We start from the raw sequence: 15,221 nt of genomic DNA on the forward strand, positions 1-15,221 counted from the left end.
TGGGTTTCCTTCCAAATCACTATCAGTAAAGTGACTATTGCAATAAAGTGAGTCAAATGATTTGCTTTTCCATTGCATCCAAAAGTTATATTTATACTATATTGTAATCTGTTAACTGTGCAGTAGCATTATGTATAAAGAAACAATGTACACACCTTAATTTAAAAATACTTCACTGTTAAAAAATGCTAGCCATCATCAGAGCTTTCAGTAAATTGTCATCTTTTTGCTGGTAGAGGTTCTTTTTTTTTTTTTTGTCTTTCTCTGACATTTCTTCTTTTTTTTTAATAATAAATTTAGTTTTTATTGGTGTTCAATTTGCCATTGTACAGAATAACACTCCGTGCTCATCCCGTCAAGTGCCCCCCTCAGTGCCTGCCACCCAGTCACCTCCACCACCCTCCCTCCTCCCCTTCCACCATCCCTAGTTCGTTTCCCAGAGTTAGTTTTCCATGTTCTGTCTCCTTTTCTGCTATTTCCTACCCATTTCTTCTCCCTTCCCCTCTATTCCCTTTCACTATTATTTATATTCCCCAGATGAATGAGACCATATAATTAGAGGTTCTTGCTTTGATCTTGATGGCTGCAGATTGATCAGGGGAATGGTTGCTGAAGGTTGGGGCAATTTCTCAAAATGCCAGTGAAGTTTGCTGCATCAACTGCCTCCTCCTTTCACAGATGATTTCTTTTGTAGCGTCTGATGCTATTTGTTAGCATTTTACCCACAGTAAAAACTTTAAAAATTGGAGTCAGTCTTTTCAGACCCTACTACTGTATTATCAACTTACCCACAGTAAAAACTTTAAAAATCGGAGTCAGGCTTTTCAGACCCTACCACTGTCTTATCAACTTACCCACAGTAAAAACTTTAAAAATCGGAGTCTTTTCAGACCCTACCACTGTTTTATCAACTAAGTTTTTTATAATATTCTAAATCCTTTTGTTTTCATCTCAGCACTCTTCACAGCATCTTCACCAGGAGTAAATTCCATCTCAAGAAACCACTTTCTTTTCTTTCTTTTTTTTTTTTTTTTTTTTAAGAAACCACTTTCTTTACTCATCAGCTCCTCATCCGTTAAAATTTTATCATGAAATTACAGCAATTTAGTCACATCTTCAGAATCCACTTCTAATTCTAGTTTTCTTGATATTTCCACATGATCTGCAGTTTCTTCTCCACTGAAGTCTTTACCCCCTTAAAGTCATTCATGAGCATTAGAATCAGCTTCTTCCAAACTCCTGTTCATGTTGATATCTTTACCTCTTCCCATGAATCACACATGTTCTTAATGATATCTAGAGTGGTGAATCCTTTCCAGAAGGTTTTTAGTTGACTTTGCACAGATCCATCAGAGGAGTTGTTAGTAGTAGCAGCACTAGCCTTATATGAAATGTATTTTTTCAATAAGATAGGAAAGTAAAAATTACTTCTTGATCCATAGCTGCAGAATGGATGTGGTGGTGAGCAGGCATGAAAACAACATTAATCTCATTGTATATCTCCATCAGGGCTCCTGGATGACCAGGTGCCCTGCAAATGTGAGTGGTAATGTTTTGAAAGGAATCTTTTTTTTATCCTGAGCAGTAGGTGTGAACAGTGGGCTTAAAATATTCAATAAACCGTGTTGTAAACAGATAGGCTGTCATCCAGGCTTTGTCATTCCATTTATAGAGCACACACAGATAGAATGTATTTAGCATGATTCTTAAGGTCCCTAGGATTTTCATCTTGGTAACTGAGCATTAGCTTCAACTTCAGGTCAGGTCACCAGCTGCATTAGACCCTAACAATACATTCTGTCCATTGAAGATTTGAAGCCAGGCATTGACTTCTTCTGTCCAGTTATTCAAATCCTAGATGGCATCTTTTTCCAATATAAGACTATTTCATCTACACTGAAAATCTTTTGTTTATTACAGCCACCTTTTAAAAATTACATTAGCTAGATCTTCTGGATACTTGTTGCAGCTTCTGCATCAATGTGTGCTGCTTCACTTTGCACTTTTATGTTGTGGGGATGGCTTCCTTCCCTAACCTTATGAATCAGCCTCTGCTAGCTTCAAACTTCTGCAGTCCCCTCATCTTTCTCAGCCCTCATAGACTTGTGGAGAGTTAAGGCTTTGCTTTGGATTAGGCTTTGGCCTAAGGGAATATTGTAACTGCTTTGGTCTTCTGTCCAGACCACTAAATCTTCATATCAGCATTAAAGGTGTTTTGCTTTCTCATCAGTCATGTATTCACTGGAATAGTACTTGTAATTTTCTTCCAGAACTTTTCCTTTGTATTCATAACTTGGCTGTTTGGCAAGGAGACCTAGCTTTGGGCTTGTCTTGGATTTTGACATGCCTTTCTCACTAAGCTTTATTCATTTCTAGCTTTTGATTTAAAGTCAGAGATGTACAGCTCTTTCTTTTACTTGAACACTTACAGGCCATTGTAGGGTTATTCATTGGCCTGATTTCAATATTGTTGTGTCTCAGGGAACAGGGAGGCTTGAGGAGATGGAGAATGAGAGTGAGAGAGTTGGGGAGTAGTAAGTTGGTAGAGCAGTTGGAATACACACCACGTTTATTAAGTTCACATGGGTGCAGCGACTCCCCAAAACAGTTACAATAGTAACATGAAAGATCACTGATCATCATAATAAGTATAATAATGATGACAAATATGAAATATTGCAAGAATTACCAAAATATGACGTAGAAACATTAAGTGAGAAATGCTTTTGGAAAAATGGTGCAAATAGACTTGTTCAATGCAGAGTTGCCACAGACTTTCAGTTTGTAATAAATACAGTGTCTGTGAAGGACATACTGTGCCTGTAATTTTTTATATAAATGTTTTAGCAAAGTTAAAAGGAAAATATAAGCTTTTATATTTACGATTTCTGATGCTCTTCTTTCCCTCCTCAGTTTCCAAAATTCTCTCTGGTAACATTTGCTTCAACTTGAAGAACTTCTTTAGTAGTTATTGTACTGCAGTTTCTTTTCTTTTTTTTTTTTTTGAGAATGGATTTCACCTCCATTGTTGAAAGATACTTGTATTTTGGTTGATACCCCTCCTTTCCTTTTGCTTTAAAGATGTGTTTCCACATGTATTGACATCCATAGTTTGTGGGGACAAGTTTGCAATAATTTGAATTGTAGTTTTTCTGTATGTAATATGTCTCTTTTACCACTTTGAACTTTATCTTTGTATTTTTGGTTGTCAGAAGTTGACTGTATATGTCTAGGTATGGGTTTTTTTCATATTTACCCTGTAGAGGCTTACTGAGTGTCTGTAATTGGTTTATGTCTATGTCTCTTACCACATTTGTGGAATTTGGGGCCATTATTCCTTAACATTTTTTTCCTATTTTCTTTATTCTGCCATTTATGCCTATGTTAAACTTTTTAATATCTTCCCTTAGGTTTCTAAGGTCCTGTTGATTTTCAATATTTTTTCCTGTTTTTATCAAATTGAATTATTTCTATTGAGCAGTCATCAAATTTGCCCTTTTCTCTGTCATCACCATTCTTACTTTATACACATTCTGGACATTTTTTTTTTTTTTAAGATTTTAGATACTTTAATTTTTATTTCTAAGACTTATATCTGTTATCTTCTGTATTCTTTTTTACCTGTTAGATTTTCTGTCTTTTCTTTCATTTTGAGCATATGTCCTTTACTTCATTAAGCCTGGTTACAGTATCTACTTTAATGTCCTTATCTGAAAATCTCAAATCTGGGCCATCTGAGGTTGATCTCCCTTGATTATCTTTTCTTTTGAGATTGGGTCATATTTCATTATGAAGGAATTTAGGATTGTATTCAGAATATCGTGAATGTTATTTTTGTGGAAATTTTGTTTTCTTTCCTTGTTCCTCCAAAGAGTTTGGATTTTTTTGTTTTAGTGACCATTAATTGGATTAGACTTAAAGTGCAGTCTGTTGCCTGAGGTTGGCACCTGCTCAAATCTCAGTTCGATCTTTTTAGCCTCAGATACAGACTGCCTTAGCCTGCCCTGTGAATATGTGCTTCAGGGCTCTGCCACGACTGGTGCAGAGATATACCAAAAATTTGATACTGCTCTTTTATGTATCTCTTCTTTTGGGGATTTTGTCATTACATGGCTGTCTTCGCTCTGCCCTCTTTTTCTTCAAGCTAGAAAGACCGTTTTTCATTGGAACTCTAGTTCCTGCCTGTTGTGGCTACTGCTTATGTGCAGAATAAAGCTTTAAGAATGAGAAAGTCACTTATTCTAGTCATTTTTTCCAAGTTTATATTCTCATCGAAAATCAGCCTGGTTTTGTTCATTGTCCAGAGCTTTAAGTAGTTGTTTTATATTTGTATTTTCCCCCAGAATTTATAGAAGCTCTCTGTGGGTGCTTACGGCATTGTTTTGGAAGCTGAGCATAGTAGGTCACTTTTAAGATTTCCTCTAACATATTTGCAATCTGCTTTTTAAAATAATACTTTGTTTAAAAAATAATTATTATTTTACTAATTCTTGATCTACTTAGATTGCTAGACATTAACTTTTCTATTTTGGATCTTTTTAACCCATCCGTGGTTGTTGAATTCTTATGACAGACAGTTATATGAATGCCCTAGTTTAATATGTTCTTAATCATTCAATAAACATTTGAATGCAGAATATGACACTTCTGCTAGGTACCAGAAGAACATAGAGATGAACAAAGTATGCTCCCTACCATAAAGTTTTATTTGTACAATGCAAATGAACACAACCAACAGAGTTTACGACAGAATAAGTGCAAATAAACTTCTCAAGAAGTGATCCCTGGGTGGCTCAGCGGTTTAGCGCCTGCCTTCAGCCCAGGGCGTGATCCTGGAGTCCTGAGATCGAGTCCCACATCAGGTTCCCTGCATGGAGCCTGCTTCTCCCTCTGCCTGTGTCTCTGCCTCTCTCTCTCTCACTGTGTCTCTCATGAATAAATAAAATCTTAAAAAAAAAAAAAGTGTAGTTAATTTAGACTTAGTTAATGGAGAACACTTCTCAGAGGGGGAGGGCATTTGATCTTAGGCTGAATCAAAATTAGAAGTTTAATAAGTTGGGAATTAGATGAAGGTGGATATTCTGGGGCTAGGGAACAGTAGGGGTAGAATATGAATTTGGTATGTTTAGGGAGTGATTAATGTCCGGATGAGGGTGGAAGCATTGAGTTTTTGAAGAGATACTGTAAGTACTGAAGATGAAAAGGTAGCTTGAGACCACCTGGAAGAATGCCACACTCAGGAGTATGAATATTATTCCTGAAGCAGCAGAGGATCACTATTTGTGGAGTGAATGGATCTGATCCAACTTGTGTTTATGACAAGGTAATGTACTGGCAACATTAAGTGTGGATTGAAATGGAAATAAAATAGATGAACAAGCAATACATAGTATCTGAACCAGAGCACTGTATACATGAAGGGAACGAGTGTGGTAGTTGAGGTATTGATGAGGTAGAAATTAATGTGAAGAGTGATTAAGGAAATAAGAAAGAAAGGTGTTACAAATTCAAGAGATTCATTACATTTCTAACCACACTTGTAAATATCCCAACATCATGCTGAGTATATGAATCTTTTGGGAACATTTTATATTTAAAATTCCTTCTCTAGCAGTCTACTATATTATAATGACTACAAAGTGATTTTTCTTAGGGCATGTGAAGAGGTCATTTCACAGTTAATGGTCTCTAAGGGCTGTGTTGGTTTAGCTACCAATCCTAGTGAGGATTTAAGTTTCTTTAAAAGTTGTTAATAATTTTTGCTCTTTGGGAGTAATTAGTTGTTTAGCTTATAGAGTCACTTGCAATCTCACTGCTTCTCATAGAATTTTCAAAAAAGTATAGTCATTTAGAATATTGGTTTTGATTATTGTCTAAAAAAGAAATGATAAGCTAACAAATAAGGAACCAGTTTCTGCCTCACTTTTATTAAACTGATTTTATTCTACTTTATACATGCATTCTTCCATAAATATTTATTAGTACCTACTTACTGTTTTCAGTACCAAATATTTAACAGTGAACAAAATAAACTTCATCCCTATTTTCAAGGATTTTTCAATCTGTTGGTAAAAGGCAGACAATGGATGACAAAAGGATGACATTTGAATAGAGACCTGGAGGAAATTAAGGGAAAGACCATTGAGATATGGGGAGCATTTTATGAAGAAGAAAGAACAAATGGAAGGGCCCCAAGAAAGGGGCGTGTTTGGTGTATTTGAGCAAAAGCAGGGGGTCATGTTGTTGAAATAGATTGATCCAAGAGAATGATTGGTAGGAGATAAAGTCAGAGAGGTTGCAGACAGAACCTGTAAAAACATTGTAGACCAATTCAATTTTGAATGAGATGGAAACTGATGGTAGGTTTTGTGCATAGGATTGATGTGATTTGTTTTTAAAAGGTCATTCTAGTTGTTATGTAAAGAATACAGATTGTAGAAGGGCTAGAAGAAGGAGTACTCTTCAGGAGGCTATTACAGTAATATGGGTCAGAGATGATGGCTGATGGCTTGGGCTAAGATGATCATGTTAAAAATAATCACAGATTTTAGAAATGTATAAAGTCAATCTAATAGGATTGTACATTGAGAGACTTTTTTGCTGAGACTCATTCAGAGTCTGAAAGAGACAGTCAAGCCTGTTTTTACGAGTTGACTGTCTTTAGTGCCTCTAAAGAGCAAAATAACTGGCAATGCTGTTTAGATACAAGGCTTTTAGTATTTATATTGGAGAAAGGAGTACAGGTATCTTCTGCTATCCAGAAGTTCACTTTATGCCACTTGCTTTTACCAAAGACCTATATTTGTACCTGTTTTTGGTAACTGAAAGAAATTGGAAGAGGATTTTTGCTTTTACAAATGGTAATTACTTCTTTGCTTTTTGCCATTTCAAGTTACAAAAGTCTTTTCATAAGACGTTTCATAGGAATAGTCTACTTTCACAAAGCAGGGGAAACAAGATACCAGATAGCTCCTAGTATGGTACAACATACCTTGCTTGCCCCCTGGAATTTAGTTTCAATTCCTGGCCTTCAGGCAGTTATCTATCTTTTGTAAAAAGGTAGACTTGCCATTTTCTTTGGATCCTCTATTCTGTTTAAATTACTGTAATGTTTACACGGTATTTATATAGAGTGTATCTTTACATGGTATTTACACAGTATCTTTACACGGTATTTATATAGAATGATGCTAATATAGATGCTATGCTAATAACATAGCAGAATAACTGTTCGAAAGTTATTTTCAAAATTAGCCATTTTCTTGGAATTAGCCATGTGTTTACTACCTTACTCTAATATATTTGGCCCTAGAATATCCCTTCTTGTGAATTTTTGTTCTTAATAATACCAAACAGAAATTGTAATTGAATTTTAAAAAATGACCTATGCTTACTTTTATTCTTCTTACTGTTTTTATTTTTTATATACTTTTAAAAGAATTAGATGATTTTATTTGACTGTTCATTATACAGTATCTCAATTTTTTAAATAAGTTTAAAACTGTTGTAATCATTGTTAAGTCTGTCACATTAGGGGCACCATGTCTTCTCTTAAATTCACTTAGAATTTTAATATTATCATAGCTTTTTTATTTTACTTGTTTTCATTAATGTTTAATATAACAACAAAATATTTGCTATTCTAACTGATGCTGTTTCACAATAAATTCCTGGAAAAACACATTGGTAGATTATTTCACAAGTATCTAAAATCATACAATAAAAATGGTGGTGGATTTACTTGTATATTATTTTACAATTGATTGCAGCCTTGGAGTGTTATCTAAACAAATATCATTACTCCACAAATAAAATTGAGTAGAGAAACTATTGAAGAGACAAATTCATAGCTTTGATTATCTGACATAGCCATCTCTAATACGATTTATTTCATCAAATCATTTATTGAATCACCTTTTAGCAGACGGCAATCCTGCAGAATATATTATCTTTGCCTTATTTATAACAGTCCTTGGAATTTGATATTTGTGAAGTACATTTTACTTGCTAGGATAAAAAACTTGATTTCAGTGCTCCTAAAGGAGGAGTGTGTGTGTGTGTGTGTGTGTGTGTATGTGTGTTCCAACTTTATGTATGTTCCTTTTTTATAAGGATAGGTACCAAGCAGAGTGGTTGTAGTGTCTTGTTTTTCTTACCAGCTTTACTGCAAAAATATCCTAACCAGTCTTCACCCCATTCTTTGTATTGTCCCCCTTTTTCCTTTATTCCTTCTCTGCTCAAGATGGCCTACTATTACCTGAAACAAATATTTCAGATATTTGCCCAATTCCAGACCTGTTTGCACTTTACTTAGTCTCAGGTGGCAGAGTCATTGGTAACAATGAAAAAGAAAAAGGAAAAGGAATGGTCAGCAGCTTTTCTCCTCATTCATCCCTTTTACCTCCAGGCAAGTCTTTCCTGAGTTTCATCAAACCATGAGTAATGCTTTGTGTACACAAACTCTGTACTATTTTGGGTTTATGTGGGAGAAAAAAACCCCAGGTGTTTAGGGTATAGAAAAATCATTCCCCTCCCCAACCAAAGTCTGTTTCCAGTTTTTCCTAGTGGTTAAAAACTTAGAGATATCTAAAAGACTCTGTACTAGGAGAATAAAAGAAAAGAGATAGGATAGAAGTTGTGAGATAGTTTACACTTCTGGTCAGAAACTAAAGATAGTAGCATCAGAGAGGAAGCAGATAGACTAATTTTTGAGTACTTCATAGAAAAGTGAATATTGACATCTGTCAGGCTTTACCAAGAAGTTTACTTGCTTCTCCAATAATTTTGCTCTCTGACACCTCAAAAACTTTTTATCTCTTATTCCTCCTTCAGAGTCCTAGCCTCTTAAGGGGCTGTGTATGTAGTGATTCTTGTCTTATTTTTAGTTACTTTTTCTATTAAGTGAGAAGGTAGCAAATTGTTTAATTGAATTTACAAATCATTGATTTTTTTTACATAAAAATTTAATGTTCTTTACTGGAAAATATTAAAAATAGTATATATACTTTTTAAAACTGGACCTATGGAATCAAAATATATATTGGACTTTATTTAATTGGTTCCAAATAAAAGAGCATGTACTTAAGAGTATCTGTATATAAAATATTAAAGAAGAAAAGGGTCATTTAAATCTCTATATTAAATTATTGATTAACCCCCTTTTAATCTTGTTGAATAGAAATAGAATAATTTATTAGAGAGTTAAACAAGACTCAAAGTGTTTTTACCACTTAGCGATTATTAGATTTTCTCTTACATCTACCATTTTAATCTATCCATCAAGGAATTAGCTTCTCTAAAATTATTGACATTGGAATGCATAGACTAGAAATGGGAAGGAAATAAAATACATGGCAGTGATGGTACAGATGTATCTTAATATTTTCCCCCTGATCACTGTATTGCAACTATATTGTTTTTCTTGTCGGTAAATAGTTACTTAGGTTTTTTATCAATTTGTATAAATTTTGGTCTTTTAAGTTTATTTCCTGTGTATGATTTCTTTTTTTCTGCTTACCTTGGTCTTATGGTTGAACTTTGGAAAGTTTATTATTCCTGTCATACTTTTGTTTGTACAACCATTGTCTTCAACAGAAAGGAGTCATTGATGCTGAAAGATGACTCTTGCCTTTGTCAGTGCCAGCCACGACCTTCTACTCAGTCTGGATATGTTAACAATAAAACTATAGAGCTCTGAGTTTAAAACCTAGCCAGATCCTTATTAGTCTGTAGCATCCTTTGAACATTGCCCCCTGCCCTTGCCATGTCTAGTATCATTGATATGTCATACTCTTTAGATATTGGCTTAATTAATTACCATCTCATTCAATTCATTAAATCTTTGCTTTTCTTTTATGCCATGGAACTAATTAGTGTCACTTGATGAAAAATGAGTATGTGTTTTCACAGAATTTCATATATCTTTAAAAATCTTGTCTATGATGTTTTCTGTTGAAGGCACTCATCTTTTTGTATTCTCTTTTACAGATGTATGTAAATAATACATAGACCTCATATTTATTGTTTATTTGATAATTAGATAGTTCAGAGTCATAAAACAAACTGTGGTCTTTTTATTTTCATTAGGATAGGATCATCAAAATAAGTTTCTATTCTATGCTCTGAACTTTCATTGAAAGTGTCATTCCCCATCTCTCCCCAGACCCACCATTCTATGTTTTGTCTCCATAGATTTGACTACTCTAGGCACCTTATATAAACAAAATTGTACAATATTTGTCCTTTTTGTGACTGGTTTATTTCACTTAGCATAATGTCTTTGGGAGCATCCAGTTGTAGCATGTGTAAGAATTTCCTTCATTTTTAAGGCTGAATAATATTCCGTTGTATGTGTATGTCACATTTGTTTATCCATCCATCTGTCAATGAATACTTGAGTTGCTTCCACCTTTTGACTGCTGTAAATAATGCAACAGAATAGGGGTGTACATGGGGGCACCTGGGTGGCTTAGTGTTTGAGCGTCTGCCTTTGGCTCAGGGGGCGTGATCCTGGGGTCCTGGGACTGAGTCCCACATCAGGTTTCTATGGGGAGCCTGCTTCTCCCTCTGCCTATGTCTGTGCCCCTCTCTGTGTGTGTCTCATTAAAAAAAAAAAAATTTGAGTCTCTGCCTTCAGTAGCCAATATAAGTTTGTATTTGACTTGGGCTATGTAGTATAAAAAAATGTTAAACTTATATAGAAAAATAGTTGCAAATGGAAAGTATTTTCAAAAAATTAAACTTTTCGTAAATTTATTTGCAGTTTCATACATAGTATTTTATTACTAGATTTTGTGGGGGTTTATAATAAACAGCCTTTGTCTTGGATTGAGCCTTATAGGAATTCTGGCTGCTGTTCTAAGGTGTTGATTACAAAGCAAATGCTTGGAAGATAGCCCACAGGTAACTAGTGATACTGGAGAGATGGTAACAAAGTATATTTTTAGTGATATTTCCCAAACTTGTAGAATCTTTCCTAAGTCTAGAATTTTAGTAAGAATTATCCAAGCATGAACAAAACACTTGTGTATTTTTATTCATGATCTCTGTGTTTTCAAAGTTTCTGGTTCACTTGGAATTGTGCCTAGAGTGTTTTCTGTAGTAGGCACTTCTCTTTTCTCTACAGTGTTTTTAAAAACTTTAAAAAATATCACTTACTGTAGAAAGTACAGACTCATAAAAAGAAAAAATTAAAGTTTTCCAGCTGAATTAGTGATTAGTAGATTCTACTTTGGAAGCTGACTCTTCTTTCCCTGTTTGTCACCTATCCCTTCAGTTGGCAATTCTGTCCCTGTGCAAGAGGCTTGGGAATCGTGGCTAGTTGTTGGAGAATTTGTGTATTTAACCTACTACAGACTACATTCTCATCTAAGTCACAGAGGACTTCAAGGAATTTTTTTTTTTTTTTAAAGAAAAAGGGGTTGTAAACTTAGCAGAATGTTGTCTTTATACCATCTAGAGTTTTCTCATGCAAGAATGAAAAAAGTCAGTTTTTTGTGTTTCATCATAGAAAACTTGGAAAGGGTTGGGAAAGGGATATCCTGTTAGAAGTCAAGGAAAAAAAAGACTGATCCTCAGAACAGAAAAGGGAGAGATACCTGGGTTGAGAGGTCTCCAGCTCTTTTCACTTTTTCTAGGGACTGACTGGAAGGTGAGAATAATGGAGTCAGATCTACAGATGATACATTAAGGAGCACAATGAATTGATTTTTTTGTTAATCCTTTTTCATTTTGAGTTATCCTTTGCAAGTTTCATAAGAGTAGATCTCATTTAGAATCAGATTTTAGAGATTTCACTAGGATGAATTGTCACATCATTTTTATTAGTTTTAATGTAACTAACGTTGATTTGATATGATTTGGTATAGTTTGATTTAGTTTGGTATCTTCAGTTTAGAACATCTAATCAATTTTACATTAGAAACCAATTTTATTAACTTGAACAGTTCAAATTGTTTAATTCTCTTTTTCTTTTCTTTTCTTTTTTTTTTTTTTTTAGAGAGGAGGCAGGGGAAGGACAGAGAGAGAGTCTTAAGCAGGCTCCATGCCCAATGCAGAGCCCAATGCAGGGCTTGATCTCACAACCCTGAGATCTGACCTGAGCACAAATCAAGAGGCAGACAATTAACTGGGCCACCAATGCACCCAACTTGGTGTCATTTTCTAAGGCTTATCCATTAGAACTAAATTCATATTTTTGTGCACATAGAACTAACCCATAGAAAGTTGGGGGTTTCATCTACTCTTAGAAATAGCAGTGGAGGGCAGCCCTGGTGGCTCAGCGGTTTAGCGCCTCCTGCAGCCCAGGGTGTGATCCTGGAGACCTGGGATCGAGTCCCACATCAGGCTTCCTGAATGGAGCCTGCTCCTCCCTCTGCCTGTGTCTCTGCCTGTCTCACTCTCTGTGTCTGTCATGAACAAATAAATAAAATCTTTAAAAAAAAAAAAAAAAAAAGGAGTAGCAGTGGATGGAGACAGAAATGAGGAGACCTAGGTTATACCCTACTTTAAAGTCTCCAAAGACGTGGTTTTGAAATTGTTCATTATATATAGGGTGCTGTATGGAGCAGTAATGAGGACTTTCTGGGATAACTTATTTTCTTCGGGTTTCTGAGACAAGATTTGATATACAGCTAGTTCCATACAAATGCAAATACCGCTTACTGAATTGTACTCTCTGCTATACTGTATAAAAACAAATCCATTATAGTAGCCTTTTGGATTTATGTCTTTCACTTTCTTCTCTCCTTAGGTATGGATGAACGAGGAGGTACAACATCTTGGGGAACAAGTGGTCAACCAAGCCCCTCTTATGACTCATCTAGAGTAAGTTCATTCATCAGCCAGTCCTTGATTAAAACTATAAAGTCATTTGGCAGAATAAGTAAGATTTTTTTGTACACGAGCTCTGATTCCTAAGAGATATGAAGACTAACATATTTACATGGGAATACTGTAGAATACGCAGTACCTTCATGGTAGATTTAATTTTTTAAAAAATTTTAATTTACTGCCATACTTTGGGAGTTTATTCTATCTCTTACAATGAAAGAAGTGTTCTTGGTGTTATTTCTACACTTGGATTACCTGCAATACTCTTGGGAGTGTTTGGAATGCCTCACTAAGTATTCTTCATACATTGCCATTTTTCTTTGTGTATTGTTTTCTTCCTGTATTACCTTTGAGAGATGGCACTGACTTTCAAGTATCAGTTTCCAGTCTTTCCTCTTCCATTCTTGTTCTAGTAGTCATCAGCTGTTTATATCAGGGACTCTATAGCCCTGTCTCTTGGAAGCATATCAAAACAGACATAACAGATGACATTTCTTGATTGGCAGTTAGAAAATAGGACTGAGCTAACATTTTACGCTGGGAAAGGTCAAAAAGAGCCCTTTTTTTAGCAATAAACAGATCCCCCAAAACTTTAAAATAATGAGACTGAAAGATTAAAAATTAGACCAAAGAATTGTCAGTAAAATTAAACTATATGTTCTCAGACTCTGCAGTAAATTGGTGAGGTTAAGGGATACCTTTTCAAAAACGTTATACTTAAAACAAAAAACAAAAAAACAAAAAACGTTATACTTTGAATGAATAATGAACTATTTACTTCTTTAGAATTAACCAGTAGAAGATAGACATAAAAATTTATGGATACTCAACCCTTGAAGCAAATTGGCGTAAGTGGAAGGAAGCAATATGTGATTAGAGCTCATAGTCTCCATATGGGTTATGCTGTTTTGCATTGAAAAACACAGAGTTAAAATATGTGGTTTGTTATATATTTGGCTGTAGCCTATGTTTAATTTATTTTATATAATTTTGGGAGAAAAAGACTAGTCATGTAGAGCCCAAAAAGATATTCAGAGAGACAATTAAACATGGTTTTTAGTGTTTTCCTTTAGGTACTCAGTGCTGAAAAAAGCTGGTTTGTAATGTAAAGAGCACTGTCTTGGGCACCATAAGACTTGGATTTATCAACTCTGTGGTGAAATCTTGGACACCTTATTTTACCATGGGGATAGTTAAACTGATTGATGTCCAAATTTCCTTCCACTTTTAAAAGTTTTTGATTCTTTAAATAATATTGTGAATAGAAAAGGTAGATTTCCTGTTTATTTATTTTTTAAAAAAGAGATTTTCTTTATTTATTCATGAGAGACACAGAGAGAGGCAGAGACACAGACAGAGGGAAAGGCAGGCTCCATGCAGGGAGCCCGATGCGGGACTCGATCCCGGGACGGGGATCACGCCCCAAGCCAAAGGCAGACACTCAACCGCTGAGCCACCCAGGTGTCCCAGATTTCCTGTTTAGATTGTGAAGTATGGATTTTACATAGTGGAGAACAAAATATTACTTACTAATATTGGATTATTTTTTTTCAAAGTCTTGAGTTACTGTGTGATAACATTATTTCTTAAAATACATTGTGATGCTTTTGTACCTTATGTTTACTTTCCTTTCAAACTTTTTTTTTTAACTTACTGTGTTCTTCTAGGAGAAGAGAACATAATAGTGTATCCAGACTTTTACATATTTCATGATTCTGAAATTAAGTTTGCCCCTAGAGATGGGCTTCACAGTAAATCTTCCTTTTCTTTTTTGCTGTTAGATCTATCGGTCAATGTGAAATGCTGTTTTTCACTCTTAATTTTTTTTAGTCTATATTATGTACAGTGAAAAGTTATATATATTTTTTCTTACCTGTCTACTGAGAGATCAGATAGAACGTGATTTAATACTACCCTTTATTTTTATTTTCACTGAAATCCGCTCTTCCACTAACTTTGCTGCTTCCGCCCTAGTCATGATTTTGAACCTAGAATGGTTTAGCTATCTAGTTAAGAAGTTATTTTTTTTATTATGACTTCGATTTAATTCTTCCCTGAACTCTTCTCACCAGAGAAAGACATTTATGGTTATCTTTCAAGCTGCTCTCAACACTGATTTATAGAAAGTTTATCAACTTTTTGAGTTTATTATTAAACACCATCTACTAAGTTGACTGTTTTTCACTATTGTAAGTACAGATGAATATAATTTTGTTAATAAGAATTTCAGTTTACCAAAGTACTTTATTCTACTGAGTATAATAGCATTTGAGTTTTTTAAACTTAGAAGTAAATACTGATATTGGCTATAAACCAATTTTGACACATTGTTTATAAAATTATTAACAAGCCAATTTAAAATATAATGAAATTATAGATACTTTTGTAGA

General features: G+C 34.6%; 1 protein-coding gene across 10 annotated transcripts in view; it reads left to right on the forward strand.

Moving 5' to 3' along the window:
• Nucleotides 1-15,221, forward strand: part of TCF12 (transcription factor 12) — a 373,993-nt gene that overhangs the window by 136,190 nt on the left and 222,582 nt on the right. For all 10 annotated transcript variants that reach the window (XM_072808763.1, XM_072808761.1, XM_072808764.1 and 7 more), the window contains exon 4: nucleotides 12,752-12,825. In XM_072808763.1, the coding sequence (XP_072664864.1) occupies nucleotides 12,752-12,825 (74 nt within the window). The remainder of the gene's footprint in view (nucleotides 1-12,751; nucleotides 12,826-15,221) is intronic.

This window comes from Canis lupus, chromosome 32 (genome assembly GCF_048164855.1).
Source record: "Canis lupus baileyi chromosome 32, mCanLup2.hap1, whole genome shotgun sequence".
NCBI lineage: Eukaryota > Metazoa > Chordata > Mammalia > Carnivora > Canidae > Canis > Canis lupus.